The sequence below is a fragment of the Gallinula chloropus genome (genome assembly GCF_964237585.1).
Source record: "Gallinula chloropus genome assembly, chromosome: 14".
NCBI classification, from domain to species: domain Eukaryota; kingdom Metazoa; phylum Chordata; class Aves; order Gruiformes; family Rallidae; genus Gallinula; species Gallinula chloropus.
The window spans coordinates 20961036-20985516 of record NC_140099.1 but is presented as its reverse complement, the minus strand read 5'-3'; the positions used below and the strand labels follow the sequence as shown (position 1 = coordinate 20985516).

The window sequence follows — 24481 nt, the reverse complement described above, 5'->3', positions numbered from 1 at the left end:
GTTCCCACCCCGAAATGCCAGTCCCCAGCCCTACACGAGACATCTGGAAGCAACAGTCCCCTGCTGTTGCCCTGTATGAAACCCCTGGAAAGGAAGAGCTGCTTTCTATGTGTGTTCATTCGTGAGGTTCTCCACTCACAGAGCTCCAGTGGGAGAATTAAATCCCCATTTAGAGGTCTGCTGCATTTACAGAGGGCCAGGAGAAGGGTCGGACACTTTATACGGTTGAAGCACAGGGACTGATCCCTGGTCATTGTCCCCATGGGTGTATTTGTGGTCACAGTGGTGATTGCTTTGATCAGGAGGTAGAAACAGATAGTCCAGCAGAAAGGTGACCTTTCTTTGTCACCTTTCCAGGGAAGGAAATGGGCATGGTATGTTCCTGTACGGGGCTGGTTTGGCTCAGTCTGGCTTTCTGGGCTCTGCTCAGTGATTCTCCTCTCTCCTTGGAGGTGATCGAGACGGACCCAGAACCAGCTCACACTGTCCTGGAGAAGAGCAGCCGTGAGGTGGAGTTTCGCCTCAGCGCTGTCGTTGACTATGCGCAGTTCAAAATGGACACGGACACGATTGAGTTCAAGGAGACCCTGCTCTTCCAGACAAGGACGTTCACGTGAGTCCTTCCTCCCGGTTTATGTTCAGTCTCAGCTGCTCTTCATCCTTCTACACAGACCCTCTATGGTTTCATCCTTCCCAGGCCCTGGCTGGGTGCTGGAGCCCGTCTACCTGCACACAAAGCCAAGCAGGAGATGGTGGCTGCCGTCCTGCCCAGATGTGCCAGGAGAAGTTCAGTTCTGCTGTGCCTTTCTGCCGGGAGCAGCCGTGGTTTCGCTTTCCTTGCGTGTCTCCTGTCCTCATCTGCTCCAGGATGAGTTTGCAACCAAAATAATGTCAGGCTGAGACCTGAGAGCCTTAATCCAAGACCTTAATCCTAGAAGCCCCTTTGATTAAGCCTCTGGGATACCACATCTGCCCTTTTCTCTTTGACTTCCAAACTTTGGAATACTTTCTCATGGGACACACCAGGGCCACAAGCTGGACAGGGCAGAGCTGTCCGGGGAAGAAGATGCTCCTCAGCCTGAAGAAAGTGCTGCCAGGAGCCCACAGACCATGTCACTTCTCAACTCACTTGGTATTTATTGGGCTTTTTCCTTTTCCCCTCCTTGCTTCTCAGTTTCCAGCTGTCCAACACAGGGAATGTGGCCCTGGAATACACCTGGCTGGAGGCTGTGGAGGATGAAAGCAAAGCGAGCTGTACCACCAGCACCATGGAGCAGCTCCCACCCAGTCTGGACGGTAAGGGGCTGTCTGGGGGTGCCAGGGTTATCTTGTGGGTAGCTAAAGGCTTGGGGAGAAGACACACAACCTCCGAACAGGAATTGCTTTTCCATCCCTATCCAGTTATCCACTTTTATCAGCATCTTCCTTCTCCTTGCCCCCTCCCCGCGTTTCAGACCCTCTGGCACTGGCTCCGACGCGTGCGCTCTGTGTGGGAGCTGAGTGTGGCTCAGGGAGAGTCGCGCCATGGGTTTGGACTGGGAAGGGGGTGTCAGGGCCCCTCTTGCTGGGAAAGCTGAGGTGTGACAAGTGAGTTAACCAACCTGCTGGCACCATCTGGGCACAATTCCCAAAAGTCACCGTCTAAAAAAAACCCTCCTGGCTTGGGCAGGGGAGTGTTTGGTGCAGGCAGGGACCCTGCTCGCAGCAGCTGTGGAGCTCGATGGGGTGGCAGTGACTCATTAACCCCCAGGGATGATGTCAGAGCACACGGTCTCCTTGGGAGCAGTGGGGAGGCTGGGCTGAGAGAGGAGAGCTGCCAGCTCTGACACTTCCTAGCAGGAGCAGCCCAGCTGAGCAAGAACCCGGCGCTGGCCTCGATGCCAGGAACGTGCCGATCTCCCTCCCGTGTGCGTCCTGGTGCTGGCTCTTCCTCGGCACGGGCACGCTCCTGCTGATGCTGGGCTGGGCTCTGCTGAGCTCTCTGGCCGTGGGTTGGGAAAGCCTGGCAGAGAGGAGGAAGGAAGGAAAGGGTGTGAAGGACGGAGCAGTGCTGTCCCCCACAGCCACCGCACACAAACCAGCACCCCAAATCGTGTCTCCAGTTGGCTGCCGGGTCTGGTTTGGGAACGAATGCTGGCCAGGAACCGCTCTGCAAGAGAGGTTTGCCTCAAGCCACCCGGCCATGGAGATGGAGCCAGGGTAGTCCTGGTCCCATTGAACCCCCCATCTGCCAGCCCAGTGCTGTTACAGCAGGATGCTCAGTGGTCCGGTGTGCTCCAGGCAGTTCTCGGGGCCTTTTCGTTGTGCTTGTTGCCCCCAGCTCTTGCTTTCACATGGGTCCCTCAGGATATTTTGGGAATATGATTTAGGAAGCAGTAGCCTAGAAGCAAAAAGCCAACTGGCCGCTCTCCCTGCTCTTCACGGGGAGTCCTCCTGATGAAAGCCTGTGGCTGGAGATGCTCCAAGTACATCCCAGCTCCCTCCTACCTGCCTGCACCAGGAGGCAGAGCTTTTGGGAGGGATTTTTCCTTGACAGATGTCCTCTTCCTTATCACAGGGGATTTCCTCTCCTCCGCTTCTGGTAGCTCTGTGAAGCTCCAGTCCAGCCATTTGAGCCAGCTGGACCACAGTGTGGAGCAGGTCTCTTCTTCCTCAAGCTGCTCTTTGAACACCGCCCGTGCCCCCACCCTGCCATTCTCCATCGAGCCCAACAGTGGCACCATCCTTGCTGGCCAGGAGCAGCGTTTCCAGATGAAGTTCTCTCCGACATACGTGGGGGACTTTGAGAGCCGCATGCTCTGCAGGTAGGAGACGTCCAGGATTCGCTCGCTTCTGCAGTCGTGGTTATACCTCGGATCGGGGTGGGTAGGAGTGCAGATCTGGCAGCAGCCAGCCCCAGAGAGGCAGGGAAACTGCACATGTACAGGAGAAAAGCAAGATGAGCATCCAGCCTTGGTAGAAGGAGGTGTGGAGACACGGGGGAAAGATGTTGTATGAAATATTAAGCTCCTGGAGGGCTGCAAAATCTGGAATGAGAGATCCAGAAAGGGGGAGACACAGGTCACCAGTTAGCCTGGCCACCACCAGCTAGCCTGGCCCAACACCAGTCCCTTTCTTCCTAGGATTCCAAACCTGAGACCTGATCAGAAGGGCCCAGAAGTGGCTGTGAAGGGGAGAAGCCTCATGCCCAGCTGCCACTTTGACTTGGAAGACTCCGACTACATCACGGCAGAGACGCGACCCGGAGTTGCAGGGACCAGAGGAGCCAGAGCTCGATCTCAACAGGAAAGTGCTTGAGATGGCGGCAGTGGGACTGCGCAGCAGGAACAGAAGGTGGGTGTGGGCATGGCTTCTGCTGGTGGTCTCCTGATCACCCCCCATTAACCAGAGGCTCTTCCAAGCCCTGAGGCACATCTGTACCTTGTCTGTGATCTGATGGTGCTTGGCCAGCAGTCTGCTTGGTACCATCTTCCGAAGGAGCCTTGCTGGACTTCACTTTACCTATTTGCCTTCATCTTGCCGTGCTGTCATGCAAGAGTTTGGCCATCGAATCCTGGACTGCGTTGGGTGTGCAGGGACCTCCGAAGGCCATCTGCCCCCTTCAGTGAGCAGGGCCACCTTTAGCTAGATCAGGTTGCTCAGAGCTTCATCTGCCCTGACCTTGAATGTTTCCAGGGATGGGGCCTCCACTACCTCTCTGGGCAACCTGTGTCAGGGTCTCTCCACCTTCAGGGTGTATCCCTGCTAATTGCTTCATCGATAGCCACTAAGCGATAGCCACTAAGCGATAGCCACTAAGCGATAGCCACTAAGCGATAGCCACCAAGCGATAGCCACCAAGCGATAGCCACCAAGCGATAGCCACCAAGCGATAGCCACCAAGCGATAGCCACCAAGCGATAGCCACCAAGCGATAGCCACCAAGCGATAGCCACCAAGCGATAGCCACCAAGCGATAGCCACCAAGCGATAGCCACCAAGCGATAGCCACCAAGCGATAGCCACCAAGCGATAGCCACCAAGCGATAGCCACCAAGCGATAGCCACCAAGCGATAGCCACCAAGCGATAGCCACCAAGCGATAGCCACCAAGCGATAGCCACCAAGCGATAGCCACCAAGCGATAGCCACCAAGCGATAGCCACCAAGCGATAGCCACCAAGCGATAGCCACCAAGCGATAGCCACCAAGCGATAGCCACCAAGCGATAGCCACCAAGCGATAGCCACCAAGCGATAGCCACCAAGCGATAGCCACCAAGCGATAGCCACCAAGCGATAGCCACCAAGCGATAGCCACCAAGCGATAGCCACCAAGCGATAGCCACCAAGCGATAGCCACCAAGCGATAGCCACCAAGCGATAGCCACCAAGCGATAGCCACCAAGCGATAGCCACCTGGGAAACAAGGCAAGTGAAATGTTTCTAGGTGAAACACCTCAAAAGCAGCAGAAGTGTTCATGCTCCCAGTGTCGTGCCCCTGCACCAAGTAACTCCTTCCAGATGGTGTCCAGGACTGGCAGCGCCTGATGTCAGTTACGGCACGGCATCGTTAACCACCCAGCACCTCATTAGTCCTTTTTTCTTTGTGTGCCCAGGACCATCACAGCCATGAACCCGACCAGTTCTGCGTGTTCCTTCCAGTGGATTTGCCAGGACCCCACGGTGCAACAGAGGGAGGGTGTGGAATAAATGCCGTGGGGTCCCACCCATGGGAGACTGTCCTCCATGAAGTTCTTCAATGTGAGTCCTTTCCCACAGGGTTTACCTGTTCAGCAGCTGCCCCGCCGTGGATCACTGCTATGGGGGGCAGTAATAAATCCCAATGTCTCTCCAGTCCTCCATGGGGTCACCAGCCTGCCCCCAGCAAATCTCTCTCGCTCATCTCTGTGGGCTGCAAGTGCTGGCAGAGGCTTGCTCCAACGTAGGGTCACAGCATCTTCTTCTCTGTGTCTCCACCTGTTCCATCCAGCGTGGAGCCTCTCCACTGGCCACAGGTGGGGTCTTGGCCTTTTCCATGGACTCGGGGGCGGTGGGGGGGGGAAACACCCTCTCCACAGTGGGTTTCTCCACAGGCTGCAGGGGCATCTTTCCCTCCAACACCCAGGGCGCCTCCTCCCCAACCCTCCCCAGCCTGCGTGTCTGCACAGCTCGTTACATCTCCTCACTCCCTTCTCTGGTGGCAAAATGCAGCTGCCAGCAGGGTTTTTTTTCTCCTATATGTGATTCACAGAGGCGCTTTGGCCCAATATTTACACTTTGGGGCCACAGAGAATTCCAGCAGCTCCTCACAACAACCATTTTCTACAGCCCCATGTCTCTCCCAGCACCCAGCTACACAAAACTGTGACACCGGGGGAGCGGCGCGCTAATGACCCGGGTTCATTAAAGTTGTTTTCATTAGACGCTGGGGTGTGGTGGTGACAGCAGCGACCTCCGCGCCACTGACGCCTGGCGTGGTGCGGGCGCAGCATGACAAGCTCTATGAGAAGAGGAAGGTGGCAGCGCTCGAGATGGGAGAAGTGAGCGGTGGGAGGGGGGCGGGGGGAGGCTGCCTGGGAATCGGAGACGCGCCGGGGTGGGGGGTGGGTCGGCGGGAGCTGGTTCGGGGGAGTGGGGGGGGCGGGGGATGGTCCAGAGACTGTGGGTCCAACCTGGCTCCCCAGCGACATCTGCTGCTTCTTCAGCGGAGGGTCCAGGGGAATGGGGCATTCCCAGGGCACCGGGGGAAGGGGCCATTGTCAGGGCCAGGTCTTGCAATGCTCTTGGGGCCAGACTGCTCCATGCCAGGCCCTGACCATGGTAATGGACATGAGGGTCCTGCTGGACCACAGTCAGGGCAGCACCCATGCCCATCGTTGGAGAGAAGCTGCAAAAGCAAGAGAAAAAGTAGAAAAGAGGGTCGTGTAGAGATGTGATTTGTGCGTCACGGTAAGGAAGGTGCAGACAGAAGGACGCCCCTGGGACAACCTTTTGTATAGGAATGTTGTGGTTCTTGTAGTAATGAAAAGTCCAGAAACCTGACTGGAGGCTGCTGCCTCAGCCATGAGAGGGGATAAAAGCTTGCGCAGTTGTTACGAAAGGTGTCTTCGATCCACCGCGATTGCAGTCCGGGCCTTTCAATGCGCCACCAGTGGCGCCCCGTGCGGGGCACTGACACGACTCGCTGCGATCCGGTGCCGCGGCTCAGCTGAACTCAGGGCAGAACGCTGACAGGAAGCGCTACCGGCGCCCCAGTGCCTCTCGCAGGAGGAAGGTGAGCGGCTGAGAACTGTGGGGATGAATGTGATCAACAAGATTGTGAAGGAACATGGGAAGAAAAGGGATAGTGGAGAGTTACAGCAAATTTTTCTCTGGACTTTTAAAAGTGATCCTTCCACAAACAGTCACAATATTTCTCATGCAGAAATCTGGGATGAAGTTGGGGTCAGATTTGGGACGGTGCCACTAAAATGGCTTTGCCAAAAACGTTATCATTTCCTCCAAGTGGAATTGAGCCATGAAGGTGAATTCATGTTTTAAGGAAATGGGGGTGGAACAGGAGGCTGAAGAACAAGCAAAAAATGTGTGTAGAAGAGTAAAACCTATTACCAGGTTTATTTTTTTTTTCTTCTCCATCCAAAATACTCTGAGGTGGGATGGTCCAGGTGAAAATGAAGCTCTTTTGATTTCAGCAATGCCTCTCTGGAACCATCACAGCTGTATACATCTAACTTTCCCTGAGGGGTTGATACCCATTGCAAGGAAATCCCTTTGTGCTAGGATGCAGCTAGGCTGGCTTGGGTTATCAGTTTTCAGCAGGTGTGCTGCTATGTTCTGAGGGACATGATCTACTTCAGCTGGGTAATACTACTTAAGCTTTCCAAGTGTAGCTGGTGAGGAAATAAGTGCACCTTGTTCCCTTCTAGCTGCAACAGCAGCATGTACTAACTGTACCTGTTTCTAAACCAGAGTACCTCTTCCCATATTCAAGTGAGAATCAATTGTCTTGTCTGCCAAAGCCAATCACCCCAGCAATATTTCCAGGGCACAGGGGAGCTGCCTCAGTCCCCCTGTCTCCTGTGGTGTTTGATTGATGTGCGAGAGCCAGGTGCCCCAAGCAGCCCATCCTCCCTGAAAGGGCAGCTGTGGAGCCCCTGCAGCAGCCTCACTCGCCCAGCCCTTACCGCTTTGGTGACAGAGATGAGCTGCTTGAAGCTGATAAGAACGATGTTGAAGACAGAGGCAGTGCACACCAAGTAGTCCACCACCAGCCAGAGCTTGCACAAGCCCCGGCCAAGTCTCCTCCACTCACTGGGCACCACGAGGTCCACTACTTGAACCAGCATTACATTCTCCACTTGGATCTGAAGGTCAGTAGCTCATACTCTCTGCTGGTTAGCGATGGTGGTTTGGACCACCACAGAGTCTCTGGTTACAAGAGTTACTTCTCATTAACATGGCCTCAGGTCATAAGGAAATAGACTTATTTAGTTGGGCAGCCGCAATGAGTGGGGAACTCCAGAGATTCGTTACACTTTTTTCAGTGTCTATTTGGTCGTTTGCTCAGAACAGCGAACAGGATTCTGGGCTTTTGCTTCTCAGCCTCTGTGGTACTAAGCAGTGTCCTTTGGGCGGCAGTGGGAAACCCACCCCCAAACCCCTCTTTGGCGAGAAATGCCTGCAGTCTTCCCTCCACTTCTCCCTGCCCCTGGCAGCTGTGTTCCAATCCCTATTCAGTCACCTTTCTATTCTTTGTACTTGTTACTTCCTACCTGGAGCTGAACTGCAGTAAAATGACAGTGTTTTCCTAAAGGAAACACTAAGTTTCCTTACTGTATTTAAAACTTGGAAGTTCTTCTCATGGTCTGTGACTGCAGCCCTTAATTTTGTAAGTTATAGGTTGAGGGCTTTTTTATTCCTCCTGACAACTTTCCTGAAGGCTGAGAAGTTGATATGGTGTGACATGCAAAATAGGTGTTGATGCTGTTCAGTAGCAGGGAGACGGTGTGTTGCCAGACTGCCTTTAACCCAGTTAGGAGGTGGAAGCCCTTTTTTCCCCCTCACTTTGCTCTTTAACATTCTACATTTTCTTCATGCTACTAGCTTATTTTGTATTTAAAACTTTTCCCTGATGTATAAAGAGTTTGGAGCCACTTACAATCTCTCAGCTAAAAGCAGAACATTATTTATTAAAGCTGTGGTTTCCTTTCTTCCTCTTCTAGATTCTGCAAAACTCAGCATGAGCTGGGTAGACTCTTAGGAAACACAGAATCCAGCACTACTCTCACTAGCTTGGCAGCAAAGGCATCAAACCACGGCGAAGCTGTCTTTGACTTTATGGACTTTCACATCTCTTGATTTAGCAAAAGTGTTGGCTGCTAATAAAGAGATTGTAAGCCTGGCTTACACTAGTCTAGTCATCTTTTCCAGTTGTGCTTCTCCCTTTCCATAGTCCTGAATTCTGGACTTCCACAGCATTTCCAGGATCGAAAGGGTGAAGAAGAATTAAAATCAAACGTAATAACCTTGACAACGTCTCACCTCTTGTGAAGGCCCACTTTTGTTCATGTTTTCCTTCCACAGTGGTTCTGCCTGATAAAGGGTATTTTATTAATGGGTCTGCCTATTTCTGAATGAATACTAATAGAGTCCATTAAAATGCAATAAGCCTATTTCTCAGCTCTGGTTTAAATCCCTGCACCAACCCACCTCAAAGCATCTCTGAGTAGGTCTTAACAACATAATGCTAATGTATGAGGCTGGATCCTCTCCCGCCCTGAGAGCCCTCTGCTATGTATTGGACTGGGCTTTAAAGGGCAGGCACTTGTTGCAGCTCTTACTCTGCATGGGTTCATTATCCAGCACTTTCTCTGCGCATCAAGCGTTAGTGTTCAAGTCCACTCCACAGTTACAGCTCCATTTCAGAACTTGCATCTGCAATGAGATTAGCTCCTGCTAATTAAGTTGGCTTCAAATGATTTCCTTTTTTATATTTTGGGAGGAGAAGTGACAGGAAAATGGCCAGAAGGTTTAATTTTCCAGCTAACGGGTGCTATTCCCTCTTCTGGTTTTGTAAGAGGCTGACACATGGATGCTCACTGGTGTCTTGGACGTGTTTCCTCTCCATCTTCTCCAAGGAGAAGGTGCACCTGGCCAGCAGGATTGCTATTTTGCTCCTAATAGAGTCCCTTCCCCTTTGGCAGCCATCACGCAGCTCTGGGGTCCAGTGAAGCTGACCTCTGCAGCCTTACAGGGTGTTTCACTGTGTCCTGTGAAGTTTGTTTTCAGCTCTGCAAAGTGCTGAAAGGGCAAACCTCGGGTGACCTGCGAGTCAGTAAGTGTGACAGAAAGACCCAGCGCCACATGCTGGCATCTAAAGCCGGTAATGGTGTTGACTACTGTGATCCTGGTGCCATTGGTGTCACCCTGGTAAGCAGGGAGCATGCACAGCAGTGAGGCATTTGGCAAGCCCTTAATGTACTGCTGAGAAGCTCAGCCAGGGACAGCGTTTCCAATCGAAATGCTCAGATGTCAGATACCTTACTTTTGGTTCATAGGGACACTTGGGGCTTTCTGGGTTGTTTTGAAATGAGGGGTCATAAAAGTTAACTTCTCTTTGCACATCCAGGGCAGAAGACATAAGAGACATGTAGTTACACTGCAGTGTAACTGTACAGCAGTGTTGTACTGCTAAAAGTAAAAAAAAAAAAAAAAAAGAATTTAAAAAAATCGGTCTTAATTCCTCTGCTGGTTTTGCAGTTCAATGAGGGACTGTTAGTCCCCTCGCTCTTTTTTTCACAGACTACTCCTAGCCAGGGGCCCAAGAGCATAAAGATTACAGTTTCTTTACTCTTAACACATTATTCTTCTTGCAGCAAGAGAATGAAGCTATTCTGTGTCATGCCCCAGCTGCTCAGGTACCAGCCTGGGGAACGGTCAGACAAGCTTTTGTAAAATCACCTCAATTACGGTGTAACTTACTTCAAGTAACTGCTGAAATCCTTAAACAGCTAATAAATAAAACCAGCTGGCTACCAGGTAGCTGTCCCTCCTGTGCTACAGGAACTCTTCTTAGAGCAGAGGGAGAGTTAAAATGATGAGCAAGCAGCAGTTGTACTACTCGGTGGCACTGTAGAGACTCCTACTTGTCTCTTGTGCCTTAGCAGCATTTTCCAGGATCTTCTTTTTCCACTCTTCATAGTCTTGCTCTGTTTCAGTCTTTGGCCATTTATGTGGCATCTCATCATTGTCTTCAGGTCCTGTGAGAGAAGAAGGAAGCCCATGACCGTGGCCAGTGGAGAGGCTCCATGCTGGATGGAGCAGGTGGAGACATAGAGAAGATCCTATGACCAGTGTTGGATCAAGCCCCTGCCAGCACTTGCAGCCCATGAAGAGAAGCAGAAACACAGAGATGAGCAAGAGAGAGATTTGCTGGGGCGAGGCTGGTGACCCTACAGAGGACTGGAGAGACATTGGGATTTATGACTGCCCGCCACAGCAGTGACCCATGGCGGGGCAGCTGATGAACAGGTAAAGCCCCGTGGGGAAGGACTCACATTGGAGTAGTTCATGGAGGACTGTCTGCTGTGGGTGAGACCCTACAGTGCAGCAGGGGGAGGGTGTGGAATGAATGTCGTGTCCCCCCCCCCGGCCGAGAAGGAAACCAACTTGCAAGGAACTGACCAAAGCCCCCGTCTCCCAGTCCCTGCCCCTCCCCATGCTATGATGTGGGGGGGGGAAGAAGGGAGTGAAATCATGACTAGGGTGAAGTCTGCTAAGAAGGGAAGGGTGGGAGTGGAGGTAGAGGTGTTATAAGATCTGGAAAAGGAAAACAGCTCATGAAGAAGTGACCGAGAACCCCATTTTCCCAGTCCCTGCACCCCTGTACCCCCACTGGGGTGAAGAAGGGAGCAAAATCATGGCTAAAGGGAAGTCTGCTTAGAATGGCGGGGAGGGGGAAGGTGCTACCGAGAACCCCATCTTCCCCAGTCCCTGCCCTCCCTGTGCCACAACAGGAGGGAAGAAGGGAGCATAATCCTGACTAAAGTCTGCTAAGAAGGGAGTGGTGGGGGGGAAAGTGTTTTAAGATCTGCTCACGTTGCTTTAAGATCTGGTCGCTCCCCACTCCAGTTTCGCTGTTTCTGTAGCGTAATAAGTTAGAGAGTTTTCTGTCCTTCACTCTGTGCTGAGTGTGATTTGCCCATGTTGTTGTTGACAGGATGATCTCTCTGTCCTTACACTGATTCCTAAACCTCTCAATAGACATTTTCTCCCCTGTCCAACTACAAAGGGGGGTCATAGACCAACTGTGGTGGGCATCTGGCCTCCAGCCAGGCCTAAACCACCACAGACATTCAAACCTCGATGGGGAGTCAAACAGGGAGCCTGCAAGCTGGAAGAGGACAGGAACAATGGGTCTCCCAAGGGCTCTGCTCATGCCCGGAGCTGTGCAGCCATGAGTCTAAACTGAGAAAAAATGGTTTTTACGATCTTATGAGAGGAGACAGTGAGAGAAGAGCAAATGGACCTGAAGTGCCGATGGAGAAACTGAGAGGTCAGGAACCCAAACAGCTTTCTGAGGGGGATGTGGGGAAAGAGTGATAGGAACAGGCCACTGCTTAAAAATGCAGATGAAAAGAATAAAGCCAACGATTAAATGGAAAGACCTGGATGAGCTGTCAGAGGTACACTGTGAAACAGTGAGAGACGCCTTCACTTAAATGTAGGGACCAATGACAGATCGTGCTTAAAGTAGCACTGATACTCTTCCAGTGCAATCTCTCCCTTTTTATCTGCTTTCTAATCACCGTGATTACGAGCATCCTACCTCTTCTTCAGGCCCATAATCCCAATGTTACTGATGACTAAGGTATGACATTCTAGCAATGTCTTCAACAAGTCTAGCAGTTTCCTGTTGGGTAATACCTTTAACATACACCTTTTCCATTCTCTCACGTAGCCAGATATTTTTTGGTGGTGCTCATTGTCTGAAATCTCACAAAGTCCTTTACTTTGATCTTGACAAATGCTTCCTTGGCCTGTTTGTACCCCTTCAAAAAGTGCGGCATTTACCCAGTTTATCATTTTGTCTGGCTCTTGGATTTCCTCAGTGTTCCCTGTCCTGGTTTTGGTCAGGATGGAGTTAATTTCATTTCTAACAGCAGATGAATGCTGTGTTTGAGAGTAAAATGGGAGTACTGCTGATAACACCCTGATGTTTCTAGTTGCTGTCAGACAGTCAAGGACTTTCTCAGCTCTTCATGAGAAAGGAGGGGCGAAGCCAGGACAGGTGACCCAACTGACCAAAGAGAGTATTCCACGCATTGTGGAATAGCTTGCATTGTGTTATGTTTTCAAGAGAATAGCTTATCATACTTACAAATATGGTAGGTTTGCTGTTTCTTTGCATTCCCCGATCCGTTAGTATCTGTCTGATCCATCTGTATCTTGTAAACATTATTTGATGGGTCTAGGATTTTTCTTCCATTTTTATACATAGTGTTTAGTACTTGGCAGTGCTCATCTGTGTCTGAAGTTCTTAATCAGCATGTTACTATAATTATAATATCCATACGGTAAAACAGAGTATCATACAGTACCACGGTATAACAACATTGAGCTCACCGGCGTAACACCAAAGCAGGAAAACGAAAGCAGGAAGGGGAAAATCTGCAGGAGGAGCTGTCAGTGGTCAGAGGCACTCTGGAGATGGAGATTAAAAGAAATCTGAGATGAGGGAAGGAATCGAATTGTCTATGTGGGCATCCTGGTTTAAGGTGGATAAATAGAAGATGTTGCCTTTAGAGGTTCCCCACATACCAAACACCCTTTAGCAATAAAGGGTGTCATCTGCAAGATTTCGTTTTCTACATCAGATTTTAAGAGCTGAGGTAGCAGAATATATGGTAGAAGCCAGAACCTACTTGAAGACAGATTGTTCTCAGAATGTGCTAGCTTTTCTGTAGTGCTCTTTTAGTAACACTTCTCTAATTTTGGTGCTTTCTTTTTGGCCTATAAATAGCACTATCTTTATGCCTCTGATGGAAGCATGATGTGGACCAGATTACCTAGATTCATTAATAGTTTTGCAGCAGTTTGCAAGCAGATATTCTGCACTTATGACTCTAGATACATTAGTCCTGATGGATCTGAATGCATCTGATACCAGATGATGTTTTGAATCATGCTGTTTTCATAGAAGTCTCATCCTAAAATGCCAGTCTTGAACAAGCTAAGGAGTTTGATGATAACGCTGAATGTCCCCGAGCTGCCCAGTACCTAAAACAGAGCACCTCTGAATTTGCTTATTCTTTTAAAATAAATTTTTCTACACAGTCATATAAGATCATCTTCCCAGCCAAGTTCAGGTACTGGACCAAATGAAAAGCTGGGAGTAAAACACTGTTCCATGTGCATGGATATGGGGGAATCTACAATGTTGTGAGCATGGAACATCCACTTTTATATCTATGACCAGAAATATTGAAACACTTTATACATTAGACTTCTGGTATTTCTTGTGAGGTATTGGGATTCTCATTCTGAAGACAGAAAAATTAAGAGATTGGCATGCCGAATAAGTGCATGTCTTAAGTAGACACAAGTCTGGGAGGGGTTCACTCTCTCATATAGGCAAATACATTTTGAGCCAACCCCACAGACAGTGTTCATGGACCCATACCCAATGTATCTCTAAAAGTTAGGCTGAGTTCACAAATCTCAGGGAAACGTTTGCAAATTTTATTCTAAGAACAGCTGGAATCTAGTATCTCTCTACAGCACCCTACCCCAAGGTTAATTCTCTGGCTCTAACTTGAGAGCTGTTATCCCACATCAAAAGAGGACAAAATGAAAGAAATAACCCAAGAGGTCAAATGTCTCAGTGCTCTTGTTATTACTGGAATGTGTGCATCAAGCCACCAGTGTATGTTCCTTTCCCTGACCTCATTCTGCATCACAACTCTACACATCTTTTCAAAACCTGTGGGGTTTTTTTTTCTGTTTGGAAAACAGCAAAACCTGTGTGAAGAGGAATGTGAGGCGCTGTCTTCAGACGAGGTTTAAATTCATAGTTGGCCTAATTTTAGCTTATAAAAATCCTTTGAGAAACTAAAATTTAATACAGGAAGGTGTGTACAAGGTAACTATTACAAAGAAATTCAGACATTACTTCGATATCCTAGAAGACAGGTTTTGAATTAAGTGGAATGCATGCAATAAAAATGTTACCAAAATGATTAGCATAAGTAACTGAAAAAATCTGATTATAAGAAAGCAAAGTAGTTTAACACATGACCACATTCCTAAGTATGAAATATTATAATTCTATTGTCTATTCTTTCTGTGAAGAGTTAGGTCCTTCAGGAATGTCTTAATGAATAATAAAACTGACTTGATTTTCCCACTGCAGTCAACTTTGCTGTCAGGCTATTAATGATTCATAGTGACTGTATGCTTAATAGTTTTATGCCAGATAAAAGCCGTCCAACAGAAACAAGTAGCCAGTGTCACTTCTGCAACTGCTCTCTTGATATTTTCAGTAGTATTGGTAAAAACAATCTCTAAAAACGCAGAACAGCTGAGTTACAATGGGAAAATGTCTTTAAATCACTCAATAACATCAGTGCTGAAGTCATATAAAACTCTTTATTATATTGCCTCTGCTGTAGAAGAAAACACAGAGGACTAGATTGCATGCTGTTTGTAAAAAATGGCATATTTTCCTATTCATATCATTTCATATTCTTGGATATTTTATTTTCATAATGCAGTGATTTGGATAACAGAACTAGCCAATGCTTAAATGAGAATACAATGTGTACTCTGAGAATAGCTGAGCAGAATAACACTCAAATCAGTTCTGCACAAGATGATAAACACCCAGACTGCTCTGAAGCTGTAGGAGTTTATCTACTGTATATGTAAGTGTTTTTCTTTGCTTTGAGGAAAGCCTTTGCAAGAACAATGTCCTTTAACAAAGGTCTAAAAATGCATGTGAAAGCTAAACATAATAACATTGTTATTCTGCCACTTATTAACAGAACAACGGGTCTTACAACAATTAGATATGAATATTGCAAACTGAATTTAATATTAAGCTGTCTTTGAAATGCCACTTTGCAGCAGGTTTTCAAATGCTTAAAGCACAGCAGGAGACTAACTCCATCTTCAAATATTAAATCAAAACCTTTTTTTAACCTGACAAATCTTTCTGAAAGCAAGTTCTTCAATTCAAGAGAGAATTATTAAACTATCAGGCAAGAAAACTAAACCTCACAGCCTATTCTTGGCACATAGTATGTACCCACAATGATTAAAAACAATAATGAAAAGGATTAATAACATTTTAGAATCGTATCTGAGAACATTCTTAACCAAACACAGGGTATAAACTGCTAATAAGTTCAGTGAATTGGAAGCAGCACATACTCAAACATGGTCCCACTCTCTCAGCTAGAAATCTCACGTTAAATACAAGTCAGTTGGAAATGTTGCGTTCGCTGATCCCTACAGCCAGTTACATGCCATTCAAAAGATCAAAGATCTCTAGGAAATGGTAAATGCAAGGGCACCTCACTGTAGAACATTATAGAAGAATGAGAGAGACACATTCTGTGCTTGAATACCTGCTCCTAATAACAGCAGGAACTGTATGCTCTCTTGATATATTTGGCCCATATTAGTGACAGAAACCACTTATTAAGCTATATAAAACAATACATCTCACAGAATTCTGTCCAATCCACATTTTAACATCCCAAGAGAAAAAAGCTTCCCTTGGAAGATAGCCTAATAGAGACAATTGGCAGGAAATATAACCGGTTGTTTCGCCTGCATTTATCTTTTGTTTTTTCTCCCCCTCTCTCAGCCTTAGCTCAGTTGCGCCAGGATTTGTATCAGCCAATTCTTTTCCATCTCTGGCAGTTCCAGGACATTTTTAATGTGTTATGTTCTTCCTTTAAACATTGCTACCTAAGTCTCCAAATTTAGCTTACTAATTGCCACCCCCGCCACCCTGTGTCAACAATTTCTTGTTTCCTAATTACTTTGGCTTTTCCCAAACTGTAATTCTGGTAATGAGATACCCAGGAAGGAATGCAGTACTGTGGTTGGGATCACACCAGACTCCTAGCCAAAAGGAGTACACTCTTCATACTCTGTAGTGAGGTGGTTCTTTCCAAAATGAATGGCATTTTTTGGCTATCGCATCATATCATGGTTTGATATCACATTTAATGCCCGTCTTCGACCCACATAAAATCCTTTTGGTTTCTGTCCTCTGTATGGTGTTGGTATTTCAGATTATTCTGCTTTTGTTAATTCAGACCAGCTCAGCATGTAACTGATTTTGCTGTTTTCTACCCTAATCTCTCTGGGATGCCTTTTATTACTCTTCTGTCCTTGTCATTAATCCTCTCAATGAATTTACCGTCTCTTCCAAATTATTAATGTAGAGGTCAGATAGAAGGCTGAACCTAAAACACACCAATATTCTACGATATTTCTCCATATCTGAAAAAAATGACATAAATTAATTGTCACATGCATAATTTTCATGCAGCTTGTAATTCACATGATAATGGCCCTGGCTGAAAAACTTTTCTATGCTGTTTTTTGTATATGAAACTAAAATTTGCGTATGTTTCATCTACTGTTCTCTTTTCTTTCCTTTGGACTATTTCCATAGCACCACAATATATCTCTGTGATCGCTCCGCATGTGTAACCTCAAGCAACCTACTACTGTTGTTTCCAGATTAGGATACACGTAGGCACATGTCTCAGAGTAAGGCAGCAGGCTCTGGATCTGCCTCTCAGCTGGTAGCTCCTACCTCCCAGGTGAGAATGGCTCCAGCCAAGATGTTTTTGTTTTGTTCCAGAGAAGATTTTTGGGCAGGGAGGCACAGTCTCAGTTGCATGGCTGTGCTTTTGGTGGCCACATACTAGCCGAGCCTGCTGTGCAGTTATGTGAGGGCTCCACGTCTGCTCACCTGCCTGATTTTATGTTGAAGCAGAGATGTTTGAGCAGCCAGCAGTGATCTCATCTGGGGGAAGTGGAAATAACAGCAGCATGTTTTATAATCCTATTCATACTAAATAAATACCAATATACAATTCAGCTCACTTTCACATGATAGAGATCTTTTGAATGTGGGGACCCAAGAGCACTCAGGATCCTAGGAAAGGAAGATTATTCCCAGGATTTAGGACTGTCCTTGTTGCTCATATACACAAATACAGACTTATACAGTACCAGTGGCCTAACAATCTTCAGAATCTATAAACTTCAGCAAGTTGCCTCTACTCCTAGTGTCAGTGCTAACGGGAACAGCTGTCTGTACAAATATTTAATGTCATTTGGTTACAGTATTTTATGCTCACAAATCGGTCAGGATGCTGTTTGGATATAAGTATCTTCCCCTCAGGTATCCCCCTACGATATCTATAGTGTCTCTCTTTGTAATGTACTTTATAAACCCTTTTTATTGCCTTTGAAATTCCCTGACTTGTATGAACATATTGTGTTTATTTGTTTTCACCTCTCCTTTTTATGTTCTTCTAAGTGTCATGGACTGTCTCTAAGAGCTAAGCTAGCAGTTTTAAGTTCTTTGTCTCCTCCTGTGTGGTAGTCTGCAGTGAATAATTATCATTATTGTATTTATCCATTATTTGCAAATAACTTTATGAAAAAACCCCTTACTGTCACAGCAGTCTTCCCGTCTAAAACTGTGGCACTGGCACTTTGTTTTGACATATGATGTTACTCTGCAATATCATAGAATCATAGTCATGGAATGGTCTGGGTTGGAAGGGACCCCAAGGATCATGGAGTTCCAACCCCCCTTCCACAGCCTCCAGGCCTGGATCTACACAAGGCTGCCCAGGGCCCCATCCAACCGGGCCTTGAACACCTCCAGGGATGGGGCATCCACCACCTCTCTGGGCAGCCTGTTCCAGCACCTTACCACTCTCTCTGTAAAGAACTTCTCCCTAATATCTAAGATAAAGCTTCCCTCCCTTAGCTTTAAACCATTCCCCCTTGTCCTGCCATTGCCTACCCTTTTAAAAATTTGATTCCCCTCCTGTTTGTATGCTCCCTTCAGGTACTGAAAGGCTGCAATGAGGTCCCCCCGCAGCCTTTCCTTGTTCTCCAGGCTGAACAAGCCCATCTCCCTCAGCTTCTCTTTGTAGGGGAGATGCTCCAGACCTCTAATCATCTTTGTGGCCTCCTCTGAACCCTCTCCAACAGTTCCACAACTTTCTTGTATTGCGGGTCCCAGATCTGGACACAGTACTCCAGATGGGGCCTCACGAGGGCAGAGAGGGACAATGACTTCCCCGTCCCTGCTGGCCACCCCTCTTCTGCTGGAGCCCAGGATACCATTGGCCTTCTGAGCTGCAAGAGCACACTGCTGGCTCATGTTAAGTTTCTCACCCACCAGAACATCCAGGTCCTTCTCAGCAGGGCTAGTCTCAAGGACCTCTTCTCCCAGTCTGTATCTATGTCTGGGCTTCCTCTGGCCCAAGTGCAACACCTCACACTTTGCAGTGTTGAACCTCATTAGGTTCACCTGGGCCCACCTTTCAAGCCTGTCAAGATCCATCTGGATGGCATCTTCTTTTTTCACCTCTACACTTGAAAGGACACCTTGGATTTTTATTTCACTTACAAGATTCACTCCAGTCTGTTTCATCTGTGCCAACCATTTCAGAATTAATAAACGCACTTCATTTGTCTCATCTGTTTCTTACAGAATTTATAAACATTTTACATGTTTCTGTGTAATTTCATCTTCCTCCATACTTTCTTTTGTGAGAGTCTTCTACTGGATGCAATATGATTCCCTGCAAATGTCAGATCTGATTTTAGGACTACTGCCCCACTTTATTCCTATATATTTTTAACCACACAAAACCAAACCAAATGAAACCAAACCAAAGAACATTATTAGAAACCTCAAACTAGCACCAGTTTCTTTTCTTATCATTTGCTTAAGTTGAAGCCTAAATAAAGCAAACAGTTTCTTACTCATCCGTAGATTTGTTGCCTACTTTGTTCAGCGCTCCTCTCCCCCTTTTCTTACCAGCTCCTAATACTGGAAGGCAAGCTTGCAATCATTACTATTGGTCTATTCTCAGAGCTCTCCTTAAGGTCTTGAACTTATTCAGGTTATACTCCACATGTGTGTCTGAGTTGTTCTGGAAAGCCCCTGATATTATTTAGGAAACCTCATATTTTTATTATACCATCTTTAGTTGGGTATGTAGAGGTAGATTGTGCTACCCTTTCCTGTATGAACTCCAAATCAATTTATTTTCTAAAGGGCCAACAAAAGGATTAGATGTCTCTGTTCTCTTTCAGCATTTGGCCTTAAATTATTCTTTGGACTTCTATTGTCTCACAAGATTATGTCAGTATAATTACATTTTCAGTGACAAAATGCTTATTGGAGTTACCAATTTTAAAATGTTCTATATGTGATACCTTAATTTTCCCTTTTTTACATCTCTTTAGTTCTTGACTCACTACCTGTGCCTCTTGGTCATCATCATGACGTTTGCCTGGTTTGGCTTCCTTTGTCTTTCCTTCATACTTCAACTGTCTTACAGGTCTGAATCACTCTACTCTCAAAGGAAACTGAACAACAGATAGAGGTGAGGTTAATATCCATGCCATTTAACTTCATCTCAGGAAAAAGTTAGATATTTAGCCTAACTAAACTGTCTTACTTACCTCTGTCATTAACACAAAGAGAATGACACTTCCAGCCTGTAATATAATCTACACAAGTTTCTAACCTAGGTAGAATAAATCAGATTCTGAGGAGATTTTCTCTGGAGATCTTCAGCTCTTTCCTTTATTCTTGTGAGAGAATGGATACTGACTTTAACTAGATGCCTCCCATACAGATATCTGAATTTAGAAGAGGCAACACTTATGCTTCCCATTTTCCCTAAAATCTGACACTCAACAAAACTCACCCTATATAACAAGACACAAATACGTTCTTTCATGCATTTGAAATCTACTGCCTGTTGTTTGACAAAGGTTTTTAAAAAAGGTAGATGTTTGTGATGCCGTCTGCCAGCTGAACATCACCATTCATTAATTCACCTTTGGAGTTCTCATTCTTTTGCTCACTTCCAACCTCCCTCGCCTGTCTCTTGAAAACAGGGTATCTGGCAACAGAGTGCAAACATGAAATCTTGAAGAAGTCATGAAATAACATAGTGGGTGAACCAAAGTATGGAACAGAAAGGTACATAATAATCATTCTGCTTTCTTTTGTTAGGGATAAATCACAGTTACTGAGTTTTGCATCATTTGTGGGTATGGTAATATTATGTAGACTTGAAAAAACAACGGCTTTAGACAGCATGTGGAGCCACAGTTCCTGGCAGTTTGGGGTTTGATTGCTCTTAGATGCTAGCTGTGATGGATTAGATATGGACAGCAATGGTGTAATTTACCTGAGTGGGAGAAATGAGTTTCAGCATCTTGGAACAGAGAGGTCTTAAAGCACTCTACATTCTGAACAACTGTTTTAACAGTCTGCTTATATGTGGGTAACAGTTTTTAAATGAAAATTGCAATTCAGTTGTCCATAGGTGCTTTTCAATGTGTATAACCATCTGGGAGTTAGACCCTACCAGCAACCATGAACCACATAAAGGAAAAAACTCACAGTGATCAAGCGTCACAGACATGGGAAAGAAAGTCCTCACTTGTCATGATCACAGGCCTTACAGAGGTTACAGAATGAACAGCACCAGATATGGACACAAATTCTTCGCTCTTTCTCTTTTACAGTGGATCTCCTCTAGAGCACTAAACATGGTGCCGCTGGTGGAGCAATGCAGGTGTTTAAGAAAGGACTGCACGGTAATGCAGACATCTGTTTGGTTGGGTCTCATGAAGATCCATATAAGCTGCTTGGAACGCACAGCCAAGCCTTGAGCAAACATTACCCTGATGCAGGCAAGTGACATCTAGAGATTCAGTACATTGGACTGAGAAATATCCTTACCTCAGCAGCATTTGTTTATAACTTAGGCATAATGTATGATCTGAGCCGTGTGATTTATCCAAACATCTAAAAGAAAGACATAACTTTGCCAGAAGCTTATTCTGGGGTGTCAAAGCAGATTCTTTTTTTTTTTCATCAATGGCTGACAATCCTGGCTCCTTTGCTGAAGAGGCTGTCAGTGCTTTTCAGAACATGTGCTTAAAAAAAAAAATAATCTCTGCACTAGGGGAAATATCTTAAAAGCAGTTGTGGAGAATTGTCTCAGAGTGTTGAAAATAACATATATTGTGAAACACTGTTCACAAGGGCATTGAAAATCAGTGCTGCTCTGTATAGTGTTTCTTGCAGAAAATCACACAATGTGATTACATACCTCTTGATAGGAGGTGTCAGATCCTGTGCTACGGCCAAATTCTAACCTGGATAATTACCTTGTGCTTATCTAAATTCCCCTCACAATTTCAACTGAATAAGAGCTATTGTTTTAGTTCACACCCTAAAATGCTGAAGTGCAGCATTACTGTACTTCTAACCAGAGAGGGCTGCATTTTGGTCATTACTTTTGTAAGAATTTTCACTTTCAGAGAGTGTTGGGCAAATTGTCATTGCATAGAAACTTGTCCTAGAATTTTTTTCTAACATCAGAAATGGGAAGACTTGTGGCTAAAGGAAGCCACTATTAGGTAGAAAGCCTAAAAGGTTTGATGTCACTCAAGAAAAAAGAATTACATGCACACACACATCTAAGTCATAATTAATGTAATATATATCAGCATATATTCCGTACACACTCAGAATTGATCTTATTAAAAAAATCTTCTTTTCTGAAGCAGAGTAAAAAGTATGAAAGAAATGTCCATGATTTCTCCCTCTCTCCATATTTACAGTTTATGTTTGAATAATTTGCAAAGCCTTCAGAGCCTTCTGCTGCTATACAATTGGCTAAATCAGAGCTGAACAGACAAAACAGGCAAGACCTATGCTTCATCAGCAGTCATGTCAATTAAAGCTTGTATACTGTTGGGCTTAATCTAGAACTTCCTAAACTCAGCAGACATTTATGTTTATTAACTTGAATGCCAAGGCTACTGAGACACGTTTGTTCTCCTTCACCTTTGTTTTTTAAAGAGAAAATATACTTCACAGAAGCTCCATTTGTGGTCATCACTTCAGTAAATGTAAGCATAAATCCTTCAGGCAAATGAGAAAGTTGATTTCTGAATGCAATTATTTTACTCTCATTAGGAAAAAAAAAAGGAAAAATGAGAAACAAAATCAGATAGTAAGCAACCTTATTTTTTCTAGTCACATCATGTACCCCGTGTTACGTCTTTTTCAGTCGGCCTGGTCTTCTGATATCTGGCAATAAATTCCCATTTATACATACTTCTGTGCTTTATCCCCTATCTTACAAATTCACAGTTAGTTTTCCTGTTCCAGTTCAGAAAGACCAGAGGTTAACAGATGAAAAAGATGTAGGGTAAAAAAGGCCATCAATCATGTAAATGAAAATCCTTATGGAAAAGGGTGGGCTTAAGGATGCAGAAGTAGCCTTTGCCTTGGCATTTCAGTGCTCTACTTTGGTTTTAGCCACTGCTTTCACATATTTTTGAACTATTGCTGTCTAGAGTCCTAGCTCTTAACCATTTTAATACAACCAGCTATTGAACTGATTTTAGTATCAAGCACAACATTTAAAGCATAAGAACAGGTGGGACATAGCACCAAGAATGTTCTAGAGAGTACAGTTTTCAGCTCAACAACTCATGTAAATGAAAAAGGGGGGGAAAAAGCATAAAAACACCACCTAGGCTTTCATTTAAGGCAAGTAGTCCAGATCTAGGCACCAAAAATTCTGGAAATTAAAGTCATGTTCTATCTGCTAGAAGGTACTAATTATAAACCAGATAACTTTAGTAATTTTAACACAATAGGAACAAATCCCAGAATTATGAGCTTAACCTGTAAAAGGACTGCTTCAGAGTTCAAAACACATGAACTTTCATCCTCACATAAGTTGTGGACACCACTGTTCTGGGACAGAATTTATGTTATGTGAACTTCATTTAGCTTAACTACATTACCCAAATAAAATTAAGTCAAGTCCCCAAAGACAAATTTAAAATTTTACACATATTCCTCACTTGACTTTGTTACACAGTTGAGTTTGTTAGTAATTAAATGCTGACAGGAACATCCAATTGAAACGCAAAGGACCAGAGTGTAAGTAACTACTGAATATGCAAAAAGAGGAAAACAAAGGGGGAAAAATACTATTTGGATAAATTTTTATACATCAATGTAGTAACAAATGAGCTAATCTGTGAAGGCCATAGCCCTTTGACTCTTGCATAAATTAATAAACCTTTAATGATGTTTTGTGATCTCATATCACAAGCCCCCTTGTTTCTACCGAAAAAAGCCAACTGCGAGTGGTAGGTTTAGTTTCCAGGACACTTCTCCCTGAGATCATAGAATCATAGAATTGTAGGGGTTGGAAGGGACCTTGAGAGATCACCGGGTCCAACCCCCCTGCCAAAGCAGGTTCCCTATCTCATATCACTCAGATAGGCATCCAGACGAGACTTGAATACCTCCAGAGCAGGAGACTCCACCACCTCCCTGGGCAGCCTGTCCCAGGGCTCTGTCACCCTCACTGTGAAACAGTTTTTCCGCATGTTGGTGCAGAACTTCCTGTGCTCCAATTTGCAGCCATTGCCCCTTGTCCTATCTCCACAGATGACATGGCAATGCAGCCATGGAAAGGAACTTCTTGTCTATATGTAGTTTATTCTTAAAGGCTAATACAGAAGAGAGAAAGCAAAATGTCTTTCCAAAATACATGCCTACTGAGATTGTTCACAATCTGAATTGACCTATTTGTTTTTCCAGTACTAAAGGTCTTTTGTACATTTTCTGACCAAAGTGTAAATTTCTACAGCGGAGTTTTGTTCCTCAAATCCTTTAAAAATAACAAAAACAACCCTCCCTGCTAGTCCCAATATTCCTATCTGGTCATTGGTTAGGTTCCAGACTCTGACTTTTCCTTCACACACCTGACTGTGTGTAAAGAGACAAAGTTAACGACATTGCTACTAGGCCAAGTCAGGCGAATAATTTTATCTACATTCAGCTCGCCAGCTGTAACATATTTCTTTACCTTACTGGGAATATTATAAGGATAAATTAATTTAAAATCTGGAGATGCTGAGAATGCACAGCAATGAGTTCCAAAGAGAAAACAATTAAATAAAGCAGCTGAGTGTGTAAACCACCGCTGACCAGTGTTTCTTACACCACTCCACTACTGCCCCCGGACAGAAAATACAACTGGACAACAGGCAAAGAATTATATGTGCTATATACCCTTTGCTGCGCTTTACATTAAAACTCTTAAGCAAGTGTTCTCATTCCCACAGTCTCCATACGGTCAAAATGGTTTTGCACAATTCTTAATATCAATTTCCTAACC

General features: G+C 45.4%; 1 protein-coding gene across 1 annotated transcript; it reads left to right on the top strand.

The window, feature by feature from the left end:
* Positions 1 to 1189: 1189 nt before the first annotated feature.
* LOC311196775 (hydrocephalus-inducing protein homolog) lies at positions 1190 to 3297 on the top strand (the record flags this gene model as incomplete). The annotated part of the gene is made up of 3 exons (XM_084270396.1): positions 1190 to 1296; positions 2558 to 2804; positions 3123 to 3297. The coding sequence occupies exons 1-3, from the start codon at positions 1269 to 1271 to the stop codon at positions 3295 to 3297; spliced, it is 450 nt and encodes a 149-aa protein (XP_084126522.1). The 5' UTR covers positions 1190 to 1268.
* Positions 3298 to 24481: the final 21184 nt, after the last annotated feature.